Source organism: Monodelphis domestica, chromosome 5, assembly GCF_027887165.1.
Source record: "Monodelphis domestica isolate mMonDom1 chromosome 5, mMonDom1.pri, whole genome shotgun sequence".
Lineage (NCBI taxonomy): Eukaryota > Metazoa > Chordata > Mammalia > Didelphimorphia > Didelphidae > Monodelphis > Monodelphis domestica.
Window position 1 is genome coordinate 4,336,796 of NC_077231.1, and position 23,894 is coordinate 4,360,689.

Consider the following 23,894-nt stretch of genomic DNA (forward strand, 5'->3'; position numbering starts at 1 on the left):
TCCCACCAAGCCTGGGTCACTGCCTGCGGGGAGGTCTGTTGGGGGGAAGGGGCAGGGGGGAGGAGGGCCTCCTGGCTCATCCTGGGTCGGGATGGGCGTCCTCTGAGGCCCCTTCTGGTGCGCTACGGTACTTCTGGAGAGGTACTCACTCCATGAGCTCATTCCTTGTGTCTGGCTGCCAAAGGAATGGTCCAAAAAATGGAGAACCAAATGGAAGCAGGCCTGAGACCACATACATTTCCTTCAACAGCATCACTTCAAAACCACGTTTAAGAAAGTCGAATTAAGCTTGAAAAACAGCAATGGCATTTATTCGGTTCACTGACATGCAAAGGGCAATAGGTTTCTGCTGGAAGAACTAATTAGCGTGCAGCAGCCATGGAAATACACAGCGATCCCTCCGCTGCCCTCCAGTAGAATGCATCCCTCCCAGATACCTCCGTGAGCAAAGGAAGGAAGCCAAGAGAAAAATAGGGACATCTGGCTCAGTCTCTGGGAGAAACCCGGGCGCCCCAGGCTGCCGGGCCCGGACAGTGCGCTTGCTTTTGCCAAGTGGCTACTTCCATGTGGTCAGGGAAGCCTTTCCTGAGTCTCTGGTCCGACTGCCCTTAAGCCCAATGGACGGCCCGGAACGATTTCTCAGGTCTCGCTCTGCCCCGTCGTTCTGAGCTAATTCTTCATCATACCTAAGAACGAGAAGCTTGTGGGCCCGCGTTGTCTCTGGCCGAGGCGGCGGAAGAGGGAAGCCAGCTGCCGGGGCAGCCCTCAGGCCACGGTGGCCTTCCTCCCCCTCACAGAGCGTGGTACCAAGTGCTTGTTTCTGAGGGGTAACCAGAGCACGAGAGGGAGGCTGGCCTGGGATGAGAAACTTTCAAAGCCATCGAGGAGCCTGGGAGGTGTCCCAGAGGGAGGGGAACAGGCAGGCACCCCTTTACCACCCAATGCAAAACTCTGAGCATCAATTAGCACTAAATGCGGGTTGGGCCCAGAGGGTAAACTGAGGCAAAAAGGAGCCCATCTGTGTCCTCAGCACCTCCCTCCCAGGGCTGTATCTGCAAAGCACACAGCAAAGTGGGTACCATCCAAAGGCCTCTGCCTTTCCCCTTCCTGCCCTCAAGGAGCTGATGTGAACCTGGGGGGAAGCTGCAATATGGGCCCAAAGAAATCAGTTCACGATAATGTGAGAAGAAAAGGCTCTCGGGGGGAGGCCAGGCCTTCAGAGTCCAGCGAGTCCCTTTCAGGACAAAGCCATGCGCTTCTGCCCACCTGCACGTGACACATCTGTCCCCCGTTATCATTCAGCATCCCTGAGGTCTGAGCCTCCAAGAGGCTGAGAGATGCGGGCAAGGCCATCACCCTCTCTGGGCCTCCCCTTTCCCACTTAACCTGGAGACTGTCTGACCCAACTCTGGGTGAACGGCGTGTCTACAGGCTTCCTGCAGAGAAGGGACGGCAGCGAGGTCTGGGGGGCCCCCTGCCCCCCCGTGGGTCCCCCAGCCACTTACAAAATTTCATAATTGCCCAGCACTTCCTTGGGGGGCGACTTGTTCCACTTGCAGTCTGGGATTTCACCGTTGGGCACGGCGATGTTGAGCGTGTCGTTGATCAGGTTGTACTTGAGGATTCGGTCATTGGCGGTGCTGGAGGTGAGAGACGGGGACGCGTTAACCTACGGAGACAACACAACGTGCCTTTTACGGTGGGCTCACACGGATGTCACCAGAAAACAGCGCCGACCTTTGGAAGCAGGGCCGGCCTTCTCTCTGGGCCACTTTCCTACTGCAGATGGCGCCTCCCCGCCTCATCCTTCCGGGGCGCTCCCCAGCCCTCACCCCCAATTCCTCCGGCCAACCTCTTGGGGTCCAGACAAGGCGTGCCAAGGGGGACACGTGCTGGTGGGCTCCATGTCCGGCGGGAGCCCATAAACACTGAGGGGGGCCACACAGGGGCTCGAGCCTAAAAGAAACAGGCTTCCGTTCTCCGGAAAGCCGACTCATCTCCCCGCCAGCTGGGTACCATTCTCTCTCATCCGAGGTCACACAAAGCCGGCAAGGGGCGGAGCGTGCACCTGACCCACAGCTCGTCCTCTGGCCTTAAGTCCAGTGCTCTGACCACTACCCCGCACTGCCCTTGATCAAAGGAGACAGGATGACGCCAATGTACTAAGAATCCACCATGTCCAGAGACAAAATGCCTGGAATCACAAACTACCACCCACATGTGGGTGACTCGTAAAATGGCAGGGATACCGTGTCCACTCTCCACCTCACTGTGGGCCAGGCAAGTAAAGCATTTTAAAAATCTTTTCTTTCATTCAAAACTGGCTATCGTTCCCAAGAGTGGCAAGGGCGAGGCAGTGGGGGTTAAGTGACTTGCTAGGCAGTGTCTGAGGCCGGATTTGAACCCAGCACCTCTGGTCTTCAGCCCTGGTGCTCTATCCACAGAGCTGCCGAGCTGCCCCTGTTTCTGCCCTTTTAGAAAACTCCCTTCGGCCCTTTTCTCCAGCCCAGCCAGGGAAGCTCCCAGCCCTTCCATTTCGGTCGCCCCTCCCCGTGCCCAGTTATGCCAGGCTCTCTCCACAGGGCCCCTTTACGGAGGTGGAGGCTGTGGGAGTCATCACCTCGATCAGCCAGGGTTTAAGCTTGTCGTCAATGATGATGTCGTAGCCGTAGCATTCAAAGCAGTGCTTGTCGTTGTTCATCACGGGCTGAAAAGGAGCAGAGAGGGAGAGAACTGTCACAGAGCCAGCCAGTGGGCTTGCCTCCTGTCCCACACACCCATCCTGGGGCTCCCGTCATCCCTGGCCAGGCCTGAACCCCATGGGGCCCACGGGACCCGGGTAGGGCAGCTTCAGCCACAGTGCTCCGACGGAGCTCGGAAGACGAGCTTGTGGCCCACGGTGGGCTGTCTCTGGGCCTGAACAGGGAAGGAACCCCAATTCTAGTCAAATGAACCGCCACACTCTCCAGGCCAATTTTAGGAGTTACTGAGAAGGCCAAACAATTCTTATTAGGATTAATTTACAGATAGAGAAACTGGGGCAGTGGGGAGAGGCGACCTGCTCACGGTCAGTCACACATTCACTACTGAAAGCTCCACAGAAGCACTAATTACGAAGCTCTGTGTCCCTGAGGATGAGAGACAAGAGGGCTAACAGTCTCTAACTAGATGGAGACATTTAAAACTCGGGCTCCCGCTGACCTCTCTTCTCCAAGGCCCAACTTTAAGCCCGAGACAGGGCCTGCAGAGCCCCCAGAAGAGTTCTGGATCACAACGAGGCCTTCCTCCATCCAAGTCCTCCTGGGATCCCAGCGGTTCCTCTCCAGGGCTTTGCAGGCCCAGGCTCTGCCCTAATGGGGGCAACAGGCTGGGAAGGTGTGGAATTCTGCCTTAGCAATTGCCGTTCCTCCTTCATTTGAGGACAGACCAGGTCCAGCAAAGCTCCTTGATCAAAGGAGGGGCTGCTCAGGCCTAGAACTCAGGGCTGGCCTTGGGCAAACTGGGAGAACTGAAGGCTCTCCTTACTCTGCTTCTATCAGGCCGCCCCAGAGCCTTGAGAAAGTCAAGCCTCTCCGCATTAGAGTCGAGTGATGACCCGTTTCTCTGCTGTCCCCAAATGGCCAGGCTGCTCTCGAGGGCTGGCTCAGGCTGAGCGAGATTTGTAATGGGCCCACGGAGGGAGCAGACCATGTGCTTCATTTCTCAGCTGCTGGGCTAACCCAAGGCTACTGTTCTTGTTTTCCCTAAACACACATCAGGTGCAGGGGCAGCTAGAGGACCCAGTGTGCAGGTGGCACATTTGCCACATCTGAGCTCCATTCCCAGCATCCTTTTAAGTTCCGTCCTCATTTTCCGCAAGGATGCTTGGGAGACGAGTTTGGCCGAGACCCGCGCTGCGGGCCTTTTTTGGGAGCTTGTGCTGCAGGGGGGAGCCTCTGGCTCTTTGCTCTGCTCCCTTGACTGAAAGAACCTTTTTTCTTTCCCCTCCTTTAATTATTAAAAATCCTGGGTGACCCTGGGCAAGTCTCTTCACCGCCATCGTCCTGCCTTTAAACAGTTCTGATCTAAGGCAGAAAGGAAGGCTTCAAAGGCAAAAGCTCATCAGAGGAAGGATGGGGCGAGGCCCCAGGACTTGCAAGGGAACAAAGCCATTGTTTTTCCATAAGCAAGATGGGAGCCGGCCAGCCCCAGGTCAGCCCAGTGTGTGTCCCCATGGCTGGTTAAATGCTGTGAAATGGGATTTGGTGATGCCGTGGCCGGGTTCAAGCAGTGTCTAATGAACACCATGGCATTGGTTTAGGATGATGCTCTATGGGGAGAGCTGCCTCTCACCCTTTAGTCCCACAGAGCCTCTTACAGAGATCCTTGCGACAAGGAATGGGCTGGATTATACCTGGCACTATTTTTAAATGCTTACATTTTCTTTTACATCATTATTTAGCAAAAGGCCCGGAAACTGCCATAAAATCGGTCACGGCTAACTCTATAGGCCTGAAATCTTTTGAGGAATGCCGACGTGGTAGAAAGAGCGCTGTTCTTATGACCGAGGCCAGTTTGGCTCCACCATTTATGGGCTGTTCTTATGGTTGAGGCCAGTTTGGCTCCACCATTTATGGGCTGTTCTTATGACCGAGGCCAGTTTGGCTCCACCATTTATGGGCTGTTCTTATGACCGAGGCCAGTTTGGCTCCACCATTTATGGGCTGTTCTTATGACCGAGGCCAGTTTGGCTCCACCATTTATGGGCTGTTCTTATGACCGAGGCCAGTTTGGCTCCACCATTTATGGGCTGTTCTTATGACCGAGGCCAGTTTGGCTCCACCATTTATGGGCTGTTCTTATGGTCGAGGCCAGTTTGGCTCCACCATTTATGGGCTGAGGGCCCTGGAGAATCATCTCATTCCTGTGAAACTCAGTTCCTCCATCTCTGTAAAATGGAGGCAACACTTCCTCTCCCTCCCCCGCAGGGCCAAGTTGAAGCGGGAATGAGTTTCTGAGCAGGGCTCACTCTCCCCGAAGACTTTGTCACACCTTCCTGACCAGGGGGACGTGCCATCCTTCCTCTTTCCGCTTCTCATGAACTTCCCTGCTGGCTGGGGCAGAGCGACCCAGCCTCGGGTCCCCAGGATCAAGAGGCCCCAAGTCCACCCCCCGGTTTACAGGCAGGGCAGTGAGGGTGTGACCAGATCAAGGCCACCCACGGGGAGAAAGCTGAGATGGAAGCCACAGCTGCCCCCTCCCAGCCTGACCCAGGCTACTTAACCCTTGGCTGTCTCCCCACGGGATTATGAAGGCTGGAGGTGGATTCAAATGAAAACAAGCTGCGGCTGCCCCTCCCACTCATAAGCTGGAAGAACGGAGAGTAGGTCAGGAGTCAGGAAAACAGACAGCTGATTCACAGAGGGTGGAGCGGGAAGCCATTTGGGAAGCCATTTGGGAATTCTGCCAGGGAAGGGACCCGATACGTGGCTCCCTCTGCCCCAAGCGCTCCCTGTTTGGTGGGGAAGAGACCAGCCTGCCCGAGAATAGTCGGAGTGCTCGGCTCTGGCTTGTTTGTTAGGATCCAGACCTATCTGGAGACAAGGGGGCGGCCCGGCAGTTGGTGAGGGCTGCAGACACCGCGATGGCGCTGCCTTGACAACCCATAAGAAGAAGCATCAGAAGACCTGTGGGAAGTGTGCCAGGGGAAGAGAACAGGCCCAGGAGAGCCGCGTCCACTGGGACTGCAGACCCCAAACCCGGGCTCATGTGGCCTGGAGCGCAAAGATCCCCCCTCGCCTCCCTCTCACCCCCGGGACCGTGGGGAGGCCCTTTCTGGTCCTAGCTGATGTTCTCGGGGCAGTCTGAGCTCCTAAGTCTGCTGACAGGCACTGGAAGGGCAGAATGATGTACCGGAACAAGTTATCAATGGGCATTTTTAAAACCTTGACCATTCCAAGGCAGCAGAGCAAACAAGTGACTTGCTCAGTGTGTCAAGGGAAGTTCATCCCCTCCCTCTCCTGAGTGGCCAAACCGGTCAGTCAACATTCTTCACATGCTAGGGTTGCGCCAGAGTTCTGTTCTGAAGGCCCATAAAAGAAGGGGGCAGGTCCTTTGGGGGCTTTTTGGGATGGACTCTGGGAGAGAACAGACAGGTGAGGGGGAAGGAGAAGACGCCCCAAGAATAGGACACGTGGTCTGAGAACTTAGCATAATGAAGGGGCTTGAACTCTATGCTTATCTACCTTTTCTAATAAACTTCATAAAAAATAATAACTGGTACATATATTAATTTTAAATATAACACCAGGAACTAGGAAGTATCTGAGGTCACATTTGAACCCAGAACTTCCTGACCCCAGGCCTGGTTCTCTCCATGAGTCACCTCACTGTCTTTAACCAAGGGAGCTGCCTAACCATCTCTTCTACTTCTCTGCTGTCAAAATGCCTTGTCCACTTGATTTCAGCCAAGAACCCTAACCCCAGGCTCCTGGGCTTAGCCAGAAGGCTGCAGAAGTGTTCTGCATCTCTCAGAGTGAGTCTAAGGCACTGGAGAGCTCCCTCGCTCGCCCTCCTCCAGAGAACCTTGGGAATGAATTCAGAGAGCCCCAGGACTGGGCATCTGTGCTCCTTTCCTGGTGAAAATCAGTCATTCCCTAGAAGTCTGAGGCCAGTAATGGGGTGGCCATCGGGGTTAATGGGATGTGCCAATGTAACTGGGGGAGGAGGACAATTCACACAATGCAATGACTTAGGGCCGGAGTCAGGACACTCAAGTCTGGGCCCAATTGTGCCAATAAGTGGCCATCGGAGCCTTTGTTTCACTGCCTGAGGGGTTGGACTGGGTGACGTACTCCCCGGTAGCTCCAAGGCCCAGTTGTCACACTCTCCCCTTTGGGAAGGACCTTGGGGCTGGGTTTTTCCACTGCCCCTGCCACCCCCCACCCCAGGATGAAAGCAGTCACAACCCGGCAGCCCCTCTCCGGGTCTGTGTAGGGTCAGCTGTTGCCTCTCCAGTCTGCCTCTGGGCTCGGTAGACATAACAGAAGCATCCGGAAGACACACGGCCAAACACACGTCTCAGCTCTCTAACTGCTAAGACCCGGGCTCGACACGGCACTACTCACGGCCACGGCTTTCAGCGACTGCACAATTATCCAGTGGATTTCATCAAACAGCTTGCCTGTGACCTCCTTTCCGCGCGTGCTCTCCAGATATAACCGCAAATTGTTCACTGTCCACTTGCCGCCATGGATGTGGTTGTAATCATCCTGGGAGGGGAGGGAAAGGGATTTCCGTCTCAGTTTCTCAAGGAATTAGCATCAACTGCTCCCCAGGTCTTTTTTTTTTACATTCTTACCTTCTGTCTTAGAGTCAGTACTGTGTATTGGCTCCAAGGCAGAAGAGTGGTCAGGGCCACGCAATGGGGGTCAAGTGACTTGCCCAGGGTCACACAGCTGGGAAGTGTCTGAGGCCAGATTTGAACCTGGGACCTCCCCTCTCTAGGCCTGGCTCTCAATCCACTGAGCCACTCCTGCTACCCAGTTCTGGGGATGTATTTTCAAGAGAGGCAATACCAAGGAAGACCAGAATTAGAGCTGTAGTTACAGGTATCTGGACAGGGACCCACTCCTCGGCCCAGCCGTCGAGGCTTTGGTTTGTCTTTATAGCCCCAGTGTCTGGAACAGAACTTTGCACACAGTAGGCCATTCATTACTATTTATTTGATTGATTTTTTTAAAATAAGGAAGATGGAAAGATGGTGCTGATGAGCACACCTGGGTCCACGTGGGTAAAACCTTTTTCTCTTCATGTCGCAGGGCCAGGACTCTCTGGAACCTGCCCATCCTCCTCCTTCCCTCCTTTCTCTTTCTGTGTGACCCCAAGGCTCTCTGGGGCTCAATTCTCCCAGGGGTCCAATAAGCAACCAAAGCTGGGCTCAATGGCCACCAAGGTCCCCTACACTTCTGTAACCACTGACAATGACAAGCTCCTTATGAGCAGAGATGGTTGGTTTGGGGCCTTTCTTCATGTCTGGCACTTGGCCCGGTGCCTGGCACATAGCAGACATTAAGTAAATGCTCCTTGACTGAGTGCCTGACTGAAATCTCTGATCCTCTGACCTCCCTGGGTCTCAGTTTCCTCCTCTGTAGAGAAGAGGCTTGGACCGGATGACAGCCAGAGTCCCTGCTGCCTCTGAGGCCCAAGATCTCAAGTTACACGGTGGCAGATTTAGGTTCATGTAGAGGGGCACAGATGAAGGGTGCTGCCCCGGGAGGTGGTGAGTCTCCTTCCTCTGAAGTTCTTTAAAGAGAGGCTAGACGACTTACACCATCTGGGGGACATTAGCTGGGGACGGTGGTTTCAGGCAGGGCTGGACTTTTGAGAGTCTAGAACTCAATGGTTTGTCATCAGACAGTGTTGGGAAGGATCGATTCCACAGCGCCTGTCTAGGTCGAGCCAGCAAGAATGGAAAAAGCCAGAGGCCTTATGGGGGACTGGGGAGACAAGAGCCCCCGAATGTGTGTGGTTTCAATCCAACTATTTCCAGGACTTTTCGATTCTACACCAGAGCCCTCGCCACCCTCCTTGTTCATGCCTTCCCCAGCAAGCCTGTACCACTCCAGGACCAGCTGCTAATGCTAGAGCCAGGGCACCTACAAGGGCAACTTCCACTGGTGCCAAGTGGCTGTGGGGTCAGGGATCGGCATGTCTCCTTTGTCCATGTTTCTGAGAGAATGACCTATTGTGGCTCCGCCTTGGAAAGCAAGAGTGGATGGTTCGGGCCACTGGTCCCCCAAGACCACTCCTCACAGTCTCCAGAAGGTCTTGGCCCACGGCTGCTCCCGCCCCATGAGCTATTCTCGAACCTAGAACTGAATGAGGGTTCCCAGCAGCCCAGCTGAGAATCCCAACAACGGGGTCTGTGGCACCCCACGTCTGGCCTCAAAACCATTTCTCTGCAAAAAGCAAGTGACAAGCTGCTTCCTGAGCTCACTCCCACTAGACAGGAAGGTCTCACAATGCCCCCACCCCACCCCAGGGGGAAATGAATGTAGATGGCACTGGGGGAACTGTGAGCTGGGTGCCACACGACCTGCCCTGCTGACCTGATGGAGGATTCCTGAGAGGGGAGGACACCTCGGAGGGCGACGACTGGCCCAGCTTCCCAAAGGCCCTCAGCGATGACAAGCACATCCACCTCCAGGGCAATCAGAGCCCACAGGACCCAGTACTCCGGGGCAATCTGCCCCGTCCATTCATTCCTCTTCCCATCCCTCCAAAGGGAATAACAAGAGATGCCTTATACTGGAAAGGTCTTACGGGTTGGAAAGTACCTGTTCTAGTTTTTAAAATCTACTTAACTCTGACTCAGCCCATGGAGGAAAAACATGGCCCAAGGAGAAAAGTGGGGAGGGCTGGTGGCCCCCAGGGCCACTAGAAGAGATGAGCCTGTTGTGTGGTGAGGGCCAGAGCTGGCCAGTGGGGTGTGGAGAGCAGAAAGACTCAGAGACAGCCTGCAGCTGACCAGGGCCAGCCATTCTGGAGGTCTGTGGGGAGCCCTCCCTGCAGATGGGCTGCAGCACACACTGGCCTCCAGGCAGCCCGGGGACGGCCACTGAGTCCACCCCAGTGTGGAAGCCAGAACGTTGCTCCTTGGTCCTCGGGCACAGCTAATCTGCCTGCTACTGCCCAGGGAAACCGAGGAGGATGATGCCCCGTGCCCCCTTTTAATGGCTGAGGAGTTGACGGCATAAACGAGCCCAGTTTTCCTGTCCTTCAGTTAGGAACGGCCTCAGAAGCACGGACTGAGGCCCTGAAATCACGCGGAGGCCGGGATGTGAACAACCGACCCCAAAGAGCAGGTGGAAATCCAGGCTGAGGTGGATTGAGCGGCGTGGCTAGAGATGGAGGCACTTCTGGCCTTGACCACAGTGCTGAAATGGCAGAAGAAACGCGGAGGGCTCCAAAGGACCTCTTAGAGGATCTCTGTTCCCACTGGAGGAAGAGGCAGAATACAGACTAAGGGAGGAAGGCAGCTGGGGGCTCAGTGGACAGAGAGCAGACCTGGAGACGGCAGTCCGGGCTCCAACCTGGCCTCAGCCACTTCCCAGCCGGGTGACCCTGGCCAAGTCCCTTGACCCCCATGGCCTGGCTCTTACCGCTCTTCTGCCTTGGAGCCAATCCACAGCACTGACTCCCAGACAGAAGGGGAGGGCTTAGAAGAAAGGCCCTTTGCAGTGTTATATGTAGGCATGTATGTACATATGCACACATAGGAATATATCCACATATGTGCATAGGAGAAGTGAGCAGCAGCCCATGTGGGCAAGTGAGCTGGGAGACCTCCTGCCCCTCTGACGGGCCCTCATTCCCCTTTGGGTGATCTGGGCCATCGCGGGTTGGCATCCTTCCCTGATCAGCTTTCTAGGCCGCACTAAGGGGCGCTGATGTGAAGTGGGCAGGCGGAGGGCAGCCTCTGACAGCCCTGCACTCCACGACACGGACACGGGGGGAGGCTCGGTGCGCCGTGCGAGGAGCAGACCGGCCCCGGGACAGGCCCGAGAATGGGAAGGAAGGCTCAGGAGGGCCTAACGCAAGAGAATCCCCAGCTGCAAGTGGAAGTCTTTGGAAGCGGCGGAGCCGTCACTTGTCAGGGCTAGGAGAGGGACTATTGGAGCGCCCATCCCACGAGGGATGGACTATCCGGGTCCCAGAGGCCCTTCGGTTCTGAGGCCTCACTAGGCCTGCCCTGGGGGGAGCGCTGTCTCGCCTCCAAAGCTGTACTGCATGGAGAGAGTTTGCATTTCCTTTTGCGGTTTGTGACCTGCTCTCGCGGGGCCCTGACTGTGGGCACTGCTCTGCCCCCTCGCCAGCCTGCCTCACCCGCCCTCGGGGGCTGGGGAGTAAATGAACTGGCAGCGCCAGGGCAGGACGGAGAAAGCATGACCAAAAAGGAGTTTGCACAAAGATGAGCTGGAGATCCCAGTGGACCCTGAGAGCTTAAGGAAGGCTGCATCACACGTCAGACACGGCAGCCCAAGGAGACACTGAGACCCGAGGCTGCATGAACAGAGGTCTGTAACAAGAGGGCAAACCCCCTCACCAACCTGCTCAAACACCTGGAAAGAGACACTGCCCACCGCAGGGCGCTTACCCCGTGCTTCTGGATGGCGACGTTGGTGAGGTGGACAAACATGTTGTCCAGTTCGCTGGTGCTCGGCGTGTACTTCACGGTGCAAAATCGACAGAAGCCCAGCTTGTACCTGCCGAGAGGGGCAGAGGCGTCAGAGAGGCCCGAAGAGCGCCGTAGCCTCAGGCTCTGAAAGGCCAGGCCCCGGCGGGAGATCAGAGGAGGGAGAGAAGGAAGCCGTCTCCTCTTACATGTAACATCGGAGGGGCCGGTAGGTGGACACCAGCACATACAAGCGCAGGTCAAACTTCCTCCCGCCAATGAGCAGAGGGTTGCTGATGTACAGTGAGATCACGTAAGCTTCTTTGGAAGACTGAGACACAAACCTGGAACAAGAAGATGGGGCTCAGCATCCGGGGGACACCGAAGTTGGGGCGAGCCCCCGGCGCGCTTTCCCTTGCCCCCCAAACCAGGCCGGCCCCTTAGCTGTGCCACCCAAAGGGTCCCCGGGCAATGCCGCCACTTCTGCTAGGCCCTCACTGGACGATCTGCTGCCCGGTCAGTCTGCCCGTGTGGCACGGACAGGCCACGGTGGAGTGAGGGGGGCCAGCCTGAGAGGCGCATGGACAAATGGGCTGATCCAAGGGCCTGATCCCATTCCGGCTTGTCCCTACTGGATTTATTAACTCTCTGAAGGCAGGAAGCATCTTGGGCAGAAGCTAGCTCAGGGCTTGTGCCTATCAGGCACGTTTCGTGAATTGAATGGACTGCTGCGTGATGAGAACACTGGGGCTTGCACTGAGGTTCGGCTAAAGGCCAAGGCCTGGATTCGAGTCCTCTACTTCCCCCTTCTGGCTGTGTGACTCTGGGCAGGCCACATCATCTCTGAGGCCCTGGCCCCTCTGACGTGGGCCGTGGAGGGAGCTCTCCCTTGGGAGGAATCCTGGCCCTGCCTCCATTGTGCTGGTGCTGCCCTGGGCCGTGGCACAGAAAGCATTCTCGGGCCAACAGGGAAATAACGGTTGACCTCGGATGGGGAGGAGGGCCCTGAGGCCTGGCTGCCTTCTCAGTGGGGACCACAACCCAAGGTAGGCCGGTGCTCCGTGGCAGGCCGGGTCTCTGTTCCCCTCCACACAACACCCATGGAAGGGAGGCCCTGCCCACTTGCACCACGGAGTGGCCGCGGGCCGCCCTCTCCACTTACGATGATGTCTTGCTGTCCCGAGACCACTTTTTGATCTGTGAGAGTTTATTGATAAGGAATATCCCCTTCCCCTGGGCCTTCCCACAAGGCTTCATTATCCAGGTGCTCGAGGGGCTCTTCCGGAACTCCTCCACAAACAGGTTGTAGTCAGCAGGAAGCATGAAGGTGACTGGCACGAAGTCTGCGGGACCACAGCAGAGGGGAGGTTAGGGCAGGACCTGCCGCTGATGGCCGCTCGCTGCTCTCAAGCGTCTAAGGCTCTGCCCTAAGAGAGCTCGGCAGCTCACCCTGCTCCGGCCTCCACCCCAGGCCCCCGTCTGTTGGACTGCGGGGAAATGCGGGGCAGCTCCCTGGAGAAACTGGGGAGAGAGAATCCAGTCTTGGGGACGGTGGAGAGGAAACGGAGAGGACACAAGGGCCGGGGCAGGGGGAGAAATGGAGGCGGGGATCAGAGGCAGGCAGGAATGCTGGGCCTGGCTCTGCCACCAACTCATGCTATGACCTTGGTCAACCACAGTTCTCCATACGACTCGGCTTCCTCCTCGATCCCTTTGGGCCCTCCCAGCGCCGACACCCCCTGTTCTAAGGTCCGTCCCAGCCTTTGCCATGCCAGGGGCTCAGTAGGGTCACAGGACTGCTGACCATCTCTAGGCTGCATCTGTGGCCTCAGGAGGATGGGTGAGGCGGGAGGCCTGTGGGGTGACCCTCTGGGGGCCGGGGTACAAACCCAAGTAGATGTATTTCCCATTTTCGTCCTTCTCTGCCAGGGGGCTCCCTTCTTTCTCCAGCTCCTTCCTGTATCTCTTAATGTTCTTCACCATCAGGTCCTTCCTGGTCAGCTCATAATGGTTGGGGAAATGGTTGACTATCTGATCATCAGAGAGGCGGTAGCCAGCCTCGAGGCTGAACACGTTGCGGATAGTCTGCACGCTCATCCTGAAATAGGAGCACGGGCCCAGGTTGCCAAGTGCCTGGCTGGTCTCGCTGCCACAAGGGAGTGGTCAGGAGGTCCCTGGGAAGAGCAAGGCGCTGGCAACAGAGGGCTTGGACTCTCATTCTGGATCTGCTGACCCTTGACCTGGGCCCAGGCTCTACTGACCTGTCTGGACCTGCTTCCTCCTCTAAAATGAGGGGGTGAACTGGATGGCCTCTGAAGTCCCTTCCAGCTCATCTCCTGCCTCCGTGCCTTTGCTCAGGCTGTCTCCCCAGCCTGAGATGGCCTCCCTCCTCCTCTCTAAAGCTCAGCTCCTATGCTACCTCCTAGAAGAAGCCCTTCTTGAGGCCTCGACTGCTCATGCCCCCTCCCTTCCCTCAAAGGCAGTGGGCCACGGTGAACAGAGAGCTGGCCCAGGAGCCAGGAAGGCCTGGGTACAAGCCCCATTTCTGGCCAACACTGACTGAGTGACCCCAGGTGATTTCTCTTGGGGATCCCAGAGTGTGAGGGCCCAAAGTACAAGTGATGGAGATGATGGACAAAGTCACCTCATCCATCTGCTAGCCACACACCCAGAGCACCCATGAAAGAGAGATGCGCCCAAGCTCAGAGACAGAGGCTGGGGACAGGGCAGTGAGAGGCGACTGCGTCAGTTAGAAGACCAGACTCCCGGACTAGCCATGGAGAGTCACAGCCCCTCTGCGGGCCTCAGTCTCCCCACTACAAAACAGGGGAGAGGGTCTGCCCTGGGGGCCTCTAGGGCCCTCTCCGTTCCCAGCAGCCTGGTGGTGAAAGGCAGGTGTGGAAGTCGTGACTGGCATAGAGCGCCCCCTTGCCAGGGCTCTCCAGCAGCTCACCCGCCCCCATCTCTGGATGCCCTCCTCAGAACGGCTGGCACCCCACCAGACTGTGAGTCTACTGATGGCAGCATTCAAAGAGCAGCTGCTGGTCTTGGCTTTCAGGCTAGGCTGAGAGCCGGTGATTTGCCTCATCTCCATCAGTAAGTCATGTCGGTGGAAATAAACACAATTTTTAAGTGCCTGAAATGCTCTGGAAGACAAATAGGCTGTGAGGTCCAAATGGCGCTTTCTGGCTTTTGGACCCAATGCCCTGCAGATGTGGGACCTGGCCGCAGGGAGGGCGGGGCTAGGGAGCACACCACTGTTTCCAAAGAGCTTTACCGGAATGACTTCCTGAGGTAGCTGGCCCCACGAGCCCATTTTACAGGTGGGCTCACCAAGGTTTAGAGCGGTCACCCATGTGTGAAGGGCAGGCCTGAACCCACCTTGCACTTGGTATGCCTGCCCCAGAATCCCAGGGAGAGTGGAGTCACCTACTCACCAATAAAAGTTCCAGTCTTCATTCTCTGTCACCTGGACCCATCCTCTCTTCTCAAAGTTATTGATGAGCACCGACTTCTCGATGTCCGTCACCCATTTCACTTTGCCTGCCATCATCCTACAGAGAAAGAGTGTGTGTAGGTCATCGGGGCTGGCAGAAACCCTGAAGAGGCAGCTGGAGGTGGCCCGCTGCCTCGAGGAAGCCCACGGTGTGCGTGGCGCCAGGGTAGAGGAGGCAGCTGAATCCAGCATCCTCTACTGGCAAGCTGGTGCTTCTGGTCATGCCGCGCCTCACCCCGCAGAGCAGGCGCCCAACGCTGCTGCGATGTTCCAGGCCCCGCGGACACTTCTCCAAGTGCTCGAGGCTCAGGGGCTCCCGGCTGCTGGCCATTCCTCACCCAAGATCCCGTCTCCCCACTCTGGCCATCTCCACCAACCGCCCCCAAACCTGGGATTCTTTCCCTCCTCCTCTCCATCCTCTGGCTTCCGTGGCTCCCTTCTGGCGTCCCCGCCAAAATCGCTTCTTCCACCAGGGACCTCCCTCAGTTCTAATGCCTTCCCTGTCTGTAGCTCCCTCGACAGAGCTGTGGCCTGCTGACTCCCCCGTCAGACTGGGAGCTCCCTGAGGGCAGGAGCTGTCTTTGGCCTTTCTTGTGTACCCAGCTCTCAGCACAGGGCCTGGCAGCCACAGGCTGCTTCATCAGTGTCTACTGACTGACTGACCTGGGGCCTCAGTTTCCTCCCATGTAAAGCCAGGCAGTGAGACCCGAGAATTCCTTCCAGCTCCACCATTTGGCGAGTCTGCTCAGTCGGAAACCTTGGGACAAAGCTCACTGGGCTTCTGCCGCCGCCTAGTGTCCACTTGGGGGTCAGGGTTTCAAGCGAGAACTGGCCCCCACAGGGACAGTGCATGGGCCGGCAGGGCAGGGCAAAAGGCAAAGGCAGGGTGCAAGGACAGGCGGCTTCTTTAAAGAAGCATTTCCCGAGCTCTGGCTCGGCCCTTAAAACCTAAATCTACGACTTGAAATCGTCCTCACATCAACTCTGTGGGATATGCAGGCCAGGTAGGAGATGGGAAAGCGGAGGCCCTGAGAAACTGAGGCAGTGGCGCCCTGCCTGCCTGCTTGCGTGGAGAACCCTAGCCGATGGAGTCCCCCAGAGGGCAGGGGGCAGAGCTTAAGAGGGGTCCACCCAGAGCAACCCCTTCGTTTTACTGGGGGCTCCCGTGTCTTTTTAGTCATTGTGCACATACTGATACCCCCACTAACCCTCAAGCTCCTTGTGATAAGGGGGGGTGCCAGCTATAACCCCCCCACACACACACGAGCTCAGAATACGTGCATGTCGAGAGGGATTTCTCTCGAAGTCTGCCGCCCTCCTACACGACAGGGGCGTCGATATGCGAAGTGCACAGGTCTCTGCTTCTCACCCTCTCCCAGGGCCAGAAGGAAGCCCGTCCTACTGTGCGCTGCAGGCTGGGGCCTCGGCTGGCCGTCCAGCCCAATTCCTCTCCCCTTCAGGGTTATTCTGGGTTCTGCTCAGAGACCATCAGACTCCTCAGGTCTTTCGGGGTCCCTCCTAGTTGCCGGTTCCCAACTCATAGCAAGAGGACCCCTGCCTCTGGAGGCGTTTTTTCCAATCATGTCCCTCTCATTTCTGGTTGTCGGCTACCCCAAAGGGGCTGTTGGGAACACTCCGGTGTATGCTGGCCCCTCTCTCTTTGGCTTCCCACCCCCTCCGTGCTTACACAGAGGGGAGGAAACTGAGGCCTGTGCAGAGAACGAGTCTTACTTCTAGAGATAAAACTGGACTCGGGAGATTTCAGACTGGTTCCAAGGCCTGGAGAAATTCTGAAAACCCCAAGAAGGTCAGGACATTTCTGAGACGAGGAAACGGGCTCAGCTATGACGAGACATAGAGAGATGGAGGACAGAAGTGGGGGAGCCTGGAAGCCCCCCTTCACTGCCGTCTGCCCTATACCAGGCTGGCAAGCCATCACTAAGGAGGCTGACAGAAATGTGCCCACGTACCATGAGTGAAAGAACAGCTGACAGGTATATCCACGGGCTTCTCGGGCACCCCAAGGAGGGCTTCACCCCCACATACAGACACCTACAAAAGGAACTAAGATTCAATAGCTTTCTCTCTAAAGGCACGAATGCCTCAACTAAGCAGAAGCCTCACGATGGAGGAGCAATTCTGCCTGACAGTCTTTCTGAAAATGGCATTAGCTTGTGCACTTCTTTTTCTCCTCCCTCCCCTTTTCCTCCCCACCTCCCTCCCTTCTCATTTTGCCTCCCTTGCCTCCAAACAAGCTCTGACCTCCCCTCCCTAGATGCTGCCTTCCTTCAAGGCAGTGCTGGCCCCAAGCTCTCTTTAGCACGTGCTTTCTATCCCATTGTTGACTCCTTGAAATCAGGCTCCCAACCTCTCCCCACACCCACCCCTGTATCCTCCACATCACCAAAGTCTCCCTCCGCAATGGTACGATGGCCCGTTCTCAAGCCTCACTTCAATCGCCCCTGCAAAGGTCCTGGAGAGAACCAAGAGCTGGAGGCTTAGCTCTGTCCCACGCCAACCCGGCCCAGGGGAGCCTTCAGCGACTCTGGCTTGCTAGCTCAGTGGGCCTCTCCCTGAGGATTCTCTCCATCAGCTCCAAGTCCTGTTATCCTTCAAGGTCAGCTCAGAGCCTTCTTCCCGTATAAAAAGCTCCCACTCCAAAGGCAATTAGTCCCACGGGCCTTGTGCCTTTTCTCAACCTGTGGAAAGTGTGTGCCCGCCCTCTCCCAGCCTGGACTGTAAGCTCCTTGAGGGCAAGCTCAGTGGCTTCCGTAGTTTCTAATCTCCCACAGCCCCTAGAGAAGACCTTGCACATGCAAGGTGGATTCCTTGGTCACTCTGGGCATCAATTCTCCCTGGACAGGTCTGCTGCTCTGGTGCCTGAGCAGACTCTCTAAGGAAGCCCAAACATACCATTTAAGTTGCTTCTTGAATAAACAGCTGGCTGTCAGCAGGTTGTTTTCTCTCCTCTGGCCTTCACCTAAAAGCAGAAAGCAAAAAGAGAAAAAGACTGTGCTAGGGTGGGGTGGCAGAATTCATTGAAATGCAAAGGTCTTCATCTTTAAAACTCAACAGGCAACCAGAGCCTCTGAGGCATAGGGACTGATTTGTAACCCAGGCCAGTCCCTCAATATCTAGGCCCCCAAGCAACTCTATCTGTGGCTAGACAGCTGCCAATCTGAATTGACCACAGCCTGCTCTAGGGAGCACTCCCTAAGGAGATGGAACATCAAAACACCCCTCATCAAAAAAGGAATTAAGCAAAATTTGTCATTGCCAAGGGGGAAACTGAGGCACAGGAAAAGAGAAGACAGACTTGTTCTATGGTCAGATAGCAGTGAGTGACAGAACCCCTGGGAAAGGCATCAGGGGACAGGTTTGAACTCTGATTCTCCTGCCAGCTAGTAGGGACCCATGAGTGAGTCACAGCAGCAGCAGCAGCAGCAGTCACCCTCCTTGGCCTCATCCTCATCACTAGCATTCCTCAAGGCCTTTGAGGTCTGCCAAGAGCTTCCTATGTGTTATCTCATCAGTAGCCCTGAGGAGTTGTGGCTTGCCCAAAGTCATGGAGCCAGTTGGGGAAGAAGCACCTTTTCCCAACTACAACTCCAGTGGTCTCTGTGGTACACTGGGGCATCTCAGGGGAAGCAAAATGATCAAGTCTTGGAGGACAAATGTAAATGCAGTAGGCGAAGAATGATGGCGTCATTCTGTATGACTGAGGGCTGGAGCAGTTCACACTGACTCCTGAAGTCTGACCAGGCTAGACCAATGGCCAGCTGCTTGAAGATGCAGCGGATCGTTACATTGGAATAATTGGTCATGGGTAACTAGTAAACGTTCAGTGGCTATACTGATGATGATGATGATGATGGAGTGTTCTGGAAGGACTAGTCCCTCTGGGGTAGAGGCTTGCTGAATCCTCAGGGCTGCTTGTCTACCTTTGGGGGCCCCATCAGCCAGCTTTCACCTCTGGCACCAAGAAGTGGCCACACCCTGGCAGATGCATGTTGAGGCCTCAAACCTGCGGGTGAATTAAAGGGTGTCTGCTCCAGTGGAAGGGGAGGACAGCAATTTGTCCCAATAGCTATGGAGGCAGCTGAAAGAGGTGCCCTCTGAAGCCTGGTGCTGAGATCTTGGTCAGACAGGAAAGAAGTCTAGGCCACTCCCTGCATCCCTCGACATCCCCAGTCATCCTGACTTTTGTCCTGCCACTGGCAGAGATAGGGAGGCTGACCTGCAATTCTGCCTCACTGAAATCCGATTTCCCAGTGAGTCAAGGCATGGGCCCTAATGCCAAAGGCCCAACAGCCATGATAATAATAGACCTTTCTAAAAGCCGGTCTAAATAACCAGAGTGCCATCACTCCTATGCAGGGAGGAAATAGTTCAGAGGACAGCCACCAGATAGTTATTGATCCCGCTAAGTGCCAGACCCCAGATAGTGGTGGGGACACACAGAAAAGCAGAAGGTGCCCCCATCTAATGGGAGACAGGGTGGGCAGTGTGGGGACAACCCTGCACAGGTGAGGCAGAGGCAGAAGGAACCGGGGCAGGGCACTGAGGGAAAGCCCCAGAATGGAGGATGACAGTCATGGTCATTCCTGCCCAGGAGCTCAGCCGGGAAATGGGGAGGGGAAGAGAAAAGGGATAGAAATGGAGACAAATATTCCTCAAAGCCTCCCCCTTTTGGGTGGCCCCTTGCCTCCCACCCCGACCCCAGGAGGAGTCAGGAGGACTCGAGTTCTAATCCAAGATCAGATCCTGACTAGTGCAGAGTGACCCAGGGCAGGTTTTGTCATTGGCCTCCACCTCAGGCTCCTCTTTGGTAAAATGGGGTCAATCAGAGCGCTTGCCTTCCGGCCGGTAACAATCCCAAGGTGGTGAAGCTTCTGGAGGCGCTCCCCAGGGATACCCCCGCCCTTGCATTTGGGTCCCCAATGGGAGCAGGGGCCTCGGGGGAGAAGGGAGGAGGGAATGGGGTGGGACCCCACTGGGAGCGCCCCACCCCCCACAATCTGGAGTGAGGATTGACTCCGAAAGAAGACTTTTGTTATGGAAGTCACCACCATCGCAGGATCCTGTAGAGGATAAAAGTCATATCCTTCCAGGCCCACCTCCGGGCCCCCAAGAATAGGACTGGAGGGTGGGGCAGGAGTGAAGAGGTGGTGATTAGAGGGGCAGGAATGGAGAAAGGGGGAGGGGATAGGTGGAGGACGGGTGCCGGGAGGCCGAGGGATAGATGAGAGGAGTGCGGGGAGGGGCAGATGAGGAGAAGAGAAGTAGTGTGGATGGGTTGGAGGGGAAGGGGATAGCCAGGAGGATCGGTGAAGGGCGGGGTCGCCCTCACCTGCCTCTCGGTTCGATGGGCGCTGTGTCTGTCACCTCGGGGCTCAGCTCTCGCCTACGGCTCCAGCTCCCCACCATCCGGCAGCTGCAGCCAGGACCTGAGAATCCAGCCCCCGAACCCCGCCCCACCGACTGCTTCCGGATCGGTGTCATGGAAACGGGCGGCGCGGCAAGACAACTTCCGGTCCCTTGGCAGTACTTCCGGGGACTTCTGGCCCCGCCCTATCCCTCGAGGCTTCCAGGGCACAGGTGCTCTGGCTCCCTGGGAAACGCTAGTCGAAGCTGTTTCCTATTAGATGTTCGCTGTGGCTTGTTCTCTGACCTGGTCGTAGCGCCCATGGGCGTTGCCTTGAGATTCGGAGCCCCGGTCTCCCGCCAGCCTCTGCCCTTCCCCCGGCACGCGGGCTCTCAGGATTCGCGGAGCCCGGTGCCTCTGGGCTTCGTGCAGAGCTCTGAGCAGGGGCGCTTCCCCTCGGACTCGGAGTGTCCGGCCGCCCTCTGGATCCACGGGGCGCCCGTTATGGGCGCTGTGCCCTGGGGTGACAGAGGGCGGCCGACCCTGCCCTTGAGGTCCACAGGGGAGATAGTGATCCCTGTACTGCGGTCTAGGGCGGGGAGGGCGCTCCCAGCCCCGGGATCGCACGAGACCCCGCGGAGAAATCCCCCGGGCTTCCACAGCCAGGGAGGCAGAAGGCCGACTCCAGGCTGCCCAGGAGCACTGAGGGGCCTCGTCTTTACCTACTGAAGTTCAGAAAAGGAAAAAAGGGAGGAAGCAAAAAGGAAAGGAAGGAAGGCCGGACCGGTGGTACTAAGGCGCTTTTCCCTGCCCATTGTGAGGTCAGAAGTGAAAGGAGCTGCCCCCGTTTTAGAGGTGCACAAACTAAAGCTCTGAGAAGGAAACGTGTTTGCTTGGGGCACATAACTAACTACTAAGGGTCAGGGCCAGGCTTGGAGCCAGGTCTCTTTGGACTCCCAGGGCATCTAGCCTGTCCCTGCCTCCCCGCGTCCTTAAGTGCTGAACAAAGCCCAGCGGAATATTGGTGTAAGGTAATGTGCTATGCTATTGCACACAACTCAACACCATAGAAGGGCCCCTTGAAATGCAGACCTTGGATCCAGCAATACCACTACTAGGTCTGTAGCCAAAGAGATTTTAAAAATGGGAAAGGATCCCTTCGTACAAAAAGATACACATCGAGCTGTGCTTTTTGTGGTGGCAAAATAAAAGGGGACATGCAGGGGTGGCCCTTGATTGGGGAAAAACTGAACAAACTGTGGTATATGGTGGTGATGGAATGATGAACTGGAGGGATTCCATGTGAACTGGACGACCTGCATGAACTGATGCAGAGCCAAAGGAGCAGAACCGAGGAAACACAGTACACAGTAACAGCAGCATGTGGGATGCTCAGCTGTGATAGACTTAGCTACTATCAGCAATGTCCTTGGCAATTCAGAGGGACTTAGGACAAAGAATGCTGGCCACCTCCCAGAGAAAGAACTGTGGGAATAGGAATGCAGATGAAAGCAGTCTTCAAAAAACTCCAAGCTCCTCTTTAATTTGGGGACAACAATCCTCTGAATCCCTCCCTTCCTGGGGTGTTTTGAGGCTAGTGCTTTGTTGTGGAAATGAGGTTGTTAAGGTCTGCCTAAACAGCAGCACCTCTCCTAGGGACTCTGCTGTTTTTCTGATAACATCCCAGAGTCACTTGAAGTTATACATCAAGCTGTGCTCTTTGATCTCCAGATGTCGGTGGTCTGGGGAATGGAGAAGGGAGTGAGCAGGGGAGGAGATTGAGGAGAACATGAGAGCTATCCCATGAAAGAGGGATTAGCCTTTTTTTTTGCTTGACCACAGAGGGAAAAACTAGGAGCAGTAAGGGAAGCTGCAGAGAAGTGGGTTTAGGGCAGGGGCAGAAAACTTCCTAACAATGGGAGCCAGTCCCACAGTGGCTAGGGCCCCCTCCCAAAGTGGTGGTCTTCCCTTCTTCAGAGGTCTTCAGGCAGAGGCTGGACTTGCCTGGCATGTGATAGTGGGAATTCTTCTAACTTGGAGAGATACTTTGAGAATTTGTCTCCTAAAATCCCTGGTCCCACGTGTAATACCCAGTGAAATTGCCTGTCAACTGCAGAAGGGTGGGGAGGGAGGGAAATAATATAATTCTTGTAACCAAGGAATAATGTTCTAAATTGACTAAATAAATTAAAAATAAATAAATGTTAAAAAGAAAAGACAAAACAAAAAAAAATCCATGGTCCCTAGCTGCCTTGTTGGTCCTCCATTTTTAGACCTTACTTCTAACCTCTCTGATCTATCAAAGCCCATGTGCAATTAGTTTCCTAGTAGGATACATTCCCTCTCCTCCTCAGTGTCACGTGCCATTTCTCTACAGATGAGTAAGAGGAAAGAAGCCAGACTTGCAATCAGTTATTCAGACACTAATCTTTTCATCCTAAACCATTATATACCACTTGGAAGCCAGAGCTGTATTGGAACTACTTTTGATTTCTCCATCCCTAACACTGTGGCCAAACCCTCTAAGTGCCAGATAAATATTTGTGGAATGACTCAATGGATGAATGAATCTGAATGGATGGGATCAAGGCTTCACTCTGCTGCTTACTATCTGTGTGACCTCAGCCTCTGGGTCTCAGTTTCCTTGTCTCCAAACTGGGGATTATGACACCTATACTCCCTATCAAACAGGCTGGATGTGCCACAGAGATCTCAGCTCTTAGTCTGAAGAAGAGATGGGTCTAGCATGGGAGCCACCTTCAGCCTATCCTAGAAAGGAGAGACAAGGCTTTTTCTTCTTGGCCCCAGTAGACAGACCTAGGAGGAACAATAGGTGGAAATGGCCAACAGGCCAAGTGAGGCTGAATGTCCCAAAGAACCACCTAAGGGAGTGCTGTCTATAGATAGAATGGGTTGCCTCCAAGTGGTGGTCTTTAAGCGACCCCTGGCCAATTAGAGTGCACAGGAGATTCCTGTCCATGAAAGGTTAGAAGAGACCTGTCAGTCAGCTTCCAAAGATGAATCCATGACGCTGAGAGACAGTCTTCTAGACCCAGATATCCATCAAATATCATATTATTTTAAAATAATTGGAGGATTTTTGGAGAAAGAAGCCAGATAGATCTTCTGAATATTAATGGTTGTAAAGCATACAGTTTGAAATTAGAAAGGAATAACATTGATCTTGGTTCTTCCATTTCTCAAGCTCCTTGAAGGCCCTTTGGGCCCACCCTCTGCCTGATACAAGAATCTACTTCAGTTCTTACAACATCCGTGACCACGGTTTAGCTAGCAGAATGCTTCCAGCCATGGGACTCACTGCCTCCTGGACCTGAGAAACAAATCCTCTCTAGCACTCTTTCTGGTTGCCTCCCTAAACCTGGAAGCTCTCCTTTCTCATCTCTACCTCCTAACCTTCCTGACTTTTTTCAAGTTCCAACAAAAATCCCACCTTCTATAAGAAGTTTTAATTCTAGCACCTTCCCTCTATTATTTATTTCCTATTTATCCTTTCTTTAGCTTGTTGGTACATATTTATTTGCTTGGTGTTTCTCCTAATAGACTGTAAACTCCTGGAGGTGTATAAATGGAGATTTTTGACCCCTAGACTTCATTGCCCAGAGGTTCTTGGTATTTCTCAGAATTCCCTATAACCTCTCCTGAGTCTCCACATTGGCGAGATCACAATTGGTATTTAACTGGCAGTAACACCTCCCATGCTCTCTTCCTTTGCAAATGATGCAGCAAGTATGGTGGTAAGCTAAGGGCAGGGATTTTAAATGGGCTAATCAGCCATGGGCACATGGTTTTTATTTTGTATCCTCTTTATTCCTTGATTTTTAATGATCCTTAATAAACCTCATAAAATATAATATTTT

At 55.0% G+C, this 23,894-nt stretch overlaps 1 protein-coding gene across 5 annotated transcripts; it reads right to left on the reverse strand.

Annotated features, from left to right (window-relative positions):
• Positions 1-283: 283 nt before the first annotated feature.
• Positions 284-20,142, reverse strand: TTLL1 (TTL family tubulin polyglutamylase complex subunit L1). 5 transcript variants are annotated; one of them, XM_007502794.3, is made up of 12 exons: positions 20,037-20,142; positions 17,565-17,631; positions 16,622-16,703; positions 14,593-14,709; positions 13,045-13,253; positions 12,318-12,498; positions 11,365-11,499; positions 11,138-11,246; positions 7,107-7,250; positions 2,621-2,707; positions 1,506-1,669; positions 284-686 (listed from the first exon to the last, which is right to left on the reverse strand). In XM_007502794.3, exons 4-12 carry the CDS (start codon positions 14,706-14,708, stop codon positions 557-559), a joined length of 1,275 nt encoding a protein of 424 aa, XP_007502856.1. In that variant the 5' UTR covers position 14,709; positions 16,622-16,703; positions 17,565-17,631; positions 20,037-20,142; the 3' UTR covers positions 284-556. The 5 variants fall into 5 exon arrangements, with proteins under 5 accessions (XP_007502856.1, XP_007502854.1, XP_056653464.1 ...); XM_007502792.3 differs by having other exon boundaries at positions 20,002-20,125; XM_056797486.1 differs by lacking the exon at positions 16,622-16,703.
• Positions 20,143-23,894: the final 3,752 nt, after the last annotated feature.